General features: G+C 48.0%; 1 protein-coding gene across 1 annotated transcript; it reads left to right on the top strand.

The window, feature by feature from the left end:
* Nucleotides 1-388: 388 nt before the first annotated feature.
* On the top strand, nt 389-3,596 carry BTG1 (BTG anti-proliferation factor 1). Its single transcript, XM_006258209.3, has 2 exons — nt 389-713; nt 2,297-3,596. The coding sequence occupies exons 1-2, from the start codon at nt 566-568 to the stop codon at nt 2,659-2,661; spliced, it is 513 nt and encodes a 170-aa protein (XP_006258271.1). The 5' UTR covers nt 389-565; the 3' UTR covers nt 2,662-3,596.
* Nucleotides 3,597-4,512: the final 916 nt, after the last annotated feature.

The raw sequence follows: 4,512 nt of genomic DNA, 5'->3' as shown, positions 1-4,512 counted from the left end.
GTGCACTGCTCTTGCTCTCCGGGTAGACATCTAAGCTTTTCATTGAAAACCGAACCCCCAAACAACCCCCCGGGCCGTATCTTTGTACATCTCGCCTCGGCGTGCGCCCGGCTCTGCTCGCCCTCTTGTTTACGTGGGGCTGGTGCACACACCCCGCCCCCAGCGCAGCCCGCAGAGCGCCGCAGCCCAGCTCCGCTCCGCTCCGCTCCACTCCCAGGCTCTATTTGTTTACAATCAGATTACGTCACCCCTGCTCAGCCTCCCACCTCCTCCCTCCTTGTCGTCACAATGGTGCGATCGTGAGATTGGCTGCCCCGGCGGCTCGGCCCCCTGACGCCATTTCCGGCCGGGCAGGGCTATAAGAGGCAGCGCGCGGGGGGCAGCTCCTCTCCGCGGGAGATGCGCGCGGTGCTGCTGGTGCCGCCGCCGCAGCGCTGCAGCCGGAGCGGGAGGAAGAAGCGGCGGGGGCGGAGGAGGAGGAGGAGGCGGCGGCGGCTCCTGCAGCCCCCGGGCCGTGAGCCGGGCGCCGCCACCCCCTAGAGCGAGCCGGCCGTCTGCCGCCCCCATGCATCCCGCGCTGTACACCCGGGCCAGCATGATCCGCGAGATTGCCGCGGCCGTGGGCTTCATCTCCAAGTTCCTGCGGACCAAGGGGCTGATGAACGAGCGGCAGCTGCAGACCTTCAACCAGAGCCTGCAGGAGCTGCTGGCAGGTGAGGGGCGGCGCGGGGCCCCAGTCGCCCGGCACCCGGCCCCTCTGGGAGCCGCGGGGGCTGGGGGCGCGTCCACACTCGGCGAGGCTCCGGATCAAGCCTTTCCCTCCCCAGCCCCAGTGGGGCACGGGGCTGGTCCCTCCGCTCCTCCTCCCCTGCCCCTTTGTCCCTTGCAGGGAGCCACGAGCTGCCCGGGCTCCGCGGTCCCTGCTGGGTGGTGGCGGGGGCCACCCCCGGGGGGTGGGGACTTGCCCCGACATGAGCGCGGCGCTGCTCGGAGTGGCTGTGGCGCGCGCTGGGGACTGCGCCCGCTCTGCCTGCACCCTGCTTGGCAATCCTAGGGTGGAAGGGGGCTCAGGAGGTCTCCAGTGCCGCCCCCTGCTCAGAGCAGGGCTATTCCCAACTGGATCATCCTAGCCAAGGCCTTGTTTAGCCACATCTTAAATCTCCCAGGATGGAGAGTCCACAGTTTCTCTGGCTAATGTTGCTTTACTACCCTCCTCCTGAGAGGCTCCCTTCCCCCCCCCCCCACCCCCTTAATATCTAACCTAAACTTCCCTTGTTGCAACTTGAGACCTTGTCATCTGCCACCACTGAGAACAGCCCAGCTCTGTCCCCTTTGACCCCCCCCCCCTTTAGGTAGCTGAAGGCTGAGTAACAGTGTCCCATTGCTTCCACACCAGCTGACTTTGCCACAAAAGGCTGTCTAGAAATCCAGTCCCACCCTGGTATGGTTGGAAGGCCTCAGTAGGGACTGTGAGTCTGTGCTGCCTGCTGGCCACAGGCATGCATGCAGGAAATCCCTGTCCCTGCCCCTCGGCCTGGGGCTGAGTCCGAAGTGCTTGCCCATGAGGGTTAGTTATCTTACATCTCTAACTGCCTTGTGCTAATGAGGTAAGTAAAGCTCTTGCCTGTAGCATAATGACCAGTGGCAGAATGCCCAGTGGGGGGGGGAGAGGGATGATGTAAGGCGTTAAGCAAAGCATGTTTAGTTTTGATTGGAAATCAATAAGTAGCCACCATTTGTTCCCTTGGTTAAACTTTAACAGCCTTTGCAAAGAAGGGGAAAAATCATGCTGAAGCACTTCAAATCCTTCCTTTCTCCTTTTGCTGAAGGAGCAATAATAAATCTAGGGTCTCTGAAGACCCCGAGTTTACTACTTTGTATGTAACTAGCTTTGTTCAATGCTTAGTGTGTAACAAACACTAGCATTTTGACTTGCTTTCTGATGTGTGATGGGTAACTGTTAACTAGATGGTGGTTGGAAATAAATATTTTTTTCCGTGGATGTTATGTTGTCCTCCGTGGTATCTTTCTCCAGAAAGGTTTATAGTCCTTAGCTTCCGCTAGTTCTTTTAGGTCTGCAGTTCGTAAGCATTTTAGATGTTCTTGGCATATTTTAGTCAGTTTAATGGTTTGAAAAATCACATCTCCAGACCCTTAAGTGTGAAATCTCTTTAAGAAACAAACAGAGAAACCAATTTTCCCCCCCCCCCCCTCCCTCCCCACCCTCAGCTATGATGGTACATATTTTTTTAAAATGAAAGTGCTAAGCAGCATAATCTCTCTTCTTATTCTGTAGAACACTATAAACATCACTGGTTCCCCGAAAAACCATGCAAGGGATCAGGTTACCGATGTATCCGGATCAACCACAAGATGGATCCTCTCATTGGACAGGCAGCTCAGCGGATTGGACTGAGCAGTCAGGAACTGTTCCAGCTTCTTCCCAGTGAACTCACTCTATGGGTTGACCCATATGAAGTCTCCTACCGTATTGGAGAGGATGGCTCAATCTGTGTGCTGTATGAAGCAGCCCCAGCAGGAAGCAGTCAAAATAACACCAACATGCAAATGGTAGACAGCAGAATAAGCTGCAAGGAGGAACTTCTCTTGGGTAGAACAAGCCCTTCCAAAAGCTACAATATGATGACTGTATCGGGTTAAGATATAATCTATGGATGGATCACCTTTTTAAAATGGATGGATAAATTTGGTTTTTACTTTGGGTGGGGCACCTCTGGGGATGGATTATGGAATTTAAACCATGTCACAGCTGTGAAGATCTGGCACACAATAGAGAGTGGTAAACTTTAAAGTGACAGTGCCATAGTTTGGACAGTACCTTTCAGTGATTTAATAGCCTGTGAGTTGAGTCAAAATGATCATCATTTGCTAGGGAGCGAAGAAGGCTTAGGAAGGTTCAGCTTCTCCCAGATATCTATCTTAATTTCTATACCAGTCCTTTCAACCCAAATCTGTATTTATCAAGTGATTCTCTGCAGTAGGTCTTGCAGAGTAAATTTGCACTATTACATTTATAGATTGTTACCATTTTTGGCAGCTCAATAACAAGGCTTGTTATACACAGGACAGTACTGGAAATTTTATTGTAGACTTTTACCTAGTGCTTACACTATGTATAAATTTACATAAGACAAACTAGTAAGCATGACCTGGGAAAAATGGTCAGAACTTCATTTTGTTGGCCTTCAAAGTAGCAAGTGACCAGAATTTGCCATGGCAACAGGCTTTAAAAAGACCTTACAAAGACACTGTCTGAACTGTGGTGTTAGCACCAGCCAGCTATCTGTACATTTGCTAGCTTGTAGTTTTCTAAGACTTGAGTAAACTTTTTATTTTTAGAAAGTGGAGGTCTGGTTTGTAATTTCCTTGTACTTAATTGGGTAAAAGTCTTTTCCACAAACCACCATCTATTTTGTGAACTTTGTTAGTCATCTTTTATTTGGTAAATTATGAACTGGTGTAAATTTGTACAGTTCATGTATATTGATTGTGGCAAAGTTGTACAGATTTCTATATTTTGGATGAGAAATTTTTCTTCTCTCTATAATAAATTGTTTCCTATCTTGGCATTTTAATTGATCTCTTGTCGTGATTGCATAGGAGCAGTTAAACTACTTTGTCTCACAGTCTATGTATAATGGGTACTAGAAAGATGAGAAATCCAATGGCACGCTGATGTTAGGAAACAATACAGATGCGGATTAATGAAGATGACGTTTGTATTAATGCTCGAAGTCTAGGGAAACAGTATTTTAACATGTCATGTAATTGACTGATTTTTAAAAAGTTGTCTGGAAATAACTCCTGGGCCAATAATTTCAGGATATTATGCAAATGTGCAGAAATAACATCTACCAGAGATGGCATGACTAAATCCAGAGGATTAAAATTTACATGGATTCCTGATCAAGTGAAGATATAGCAAACTAAAGGGTCCGAGTCCTACCAACTTCTCGAAAAGTTCTCACTTCTTTCCTGATGGATTTCCTGCTAATTGGCAATTGATGGGACAAGTGTCCTATAGCCTTAAGAGCAGGTTAACCACTGTAGGAAGTTTGATTGCCTCTCTTCTTCAGATGCAAGACTTGACTTTTAAAAAGCCCATTAAGATAGGATTCAACAAAAGGTATGTGAATCTTTTTTTTTTTTTTCCCTTTATTCCCCCCCCCCACCTTCTCCCTCAAATTTTGGCAGCAGCTAAGCTGATACGAACATATTCTAAAGTTTGTATCCCAAACATGGATCGTGAGTAAACGTGTTTCCATTAAGCACTACACTATACTGTACATAGGTTAGCTGCAGTTCAAAATAAATTCTTACCACCTTACTGGCATGAAAAAGTACTGTAATAAGGTTTAAGGTTTTTCTGGTTCATGATGTAATGCACTATCTTGTTTCATTAGCATTAAATGAAATGCCTTTATTTTGCTTGCAGTAACATCATATTAAAACTGTAATGCTGATTTACAACATGGCAGAATCATTACTCTT

Source organism: Alligator mississippiensis, chromosome 4 (genome assembly GCF_030867095.1).
Source record: "Alligator mississippiensis isolate rAllMis1 chromosome 4, rAllMis1, whole genome shotgun sequence".
Classification (NCBI taxonomy): Eukaryota; Metazoa; Chordata; order Crocodylia; family Alligatoridae; genus Alligator; species Alligator mississippiensis.
Note: the sequence above shows the minus strand (reverse complement) of the source record. Positions and strands in the feature narration are given on the sequence as shown.

Coding starts and splice junctions, on each gene's coding strand:
- BTG1 (XM_006258209.3), top strand. CDS start 566: ATGCATCCCGCGCTGTACACCCGGGCCAGCATGATCCGCGAGATTGCC. Junction 714..2,296: donor CCTGCAGGAGCTGCTGGCAG/GTGAGGGGCGGC, acceptor CTTATTCTGTAG/AACACTATAAACATCACTGG.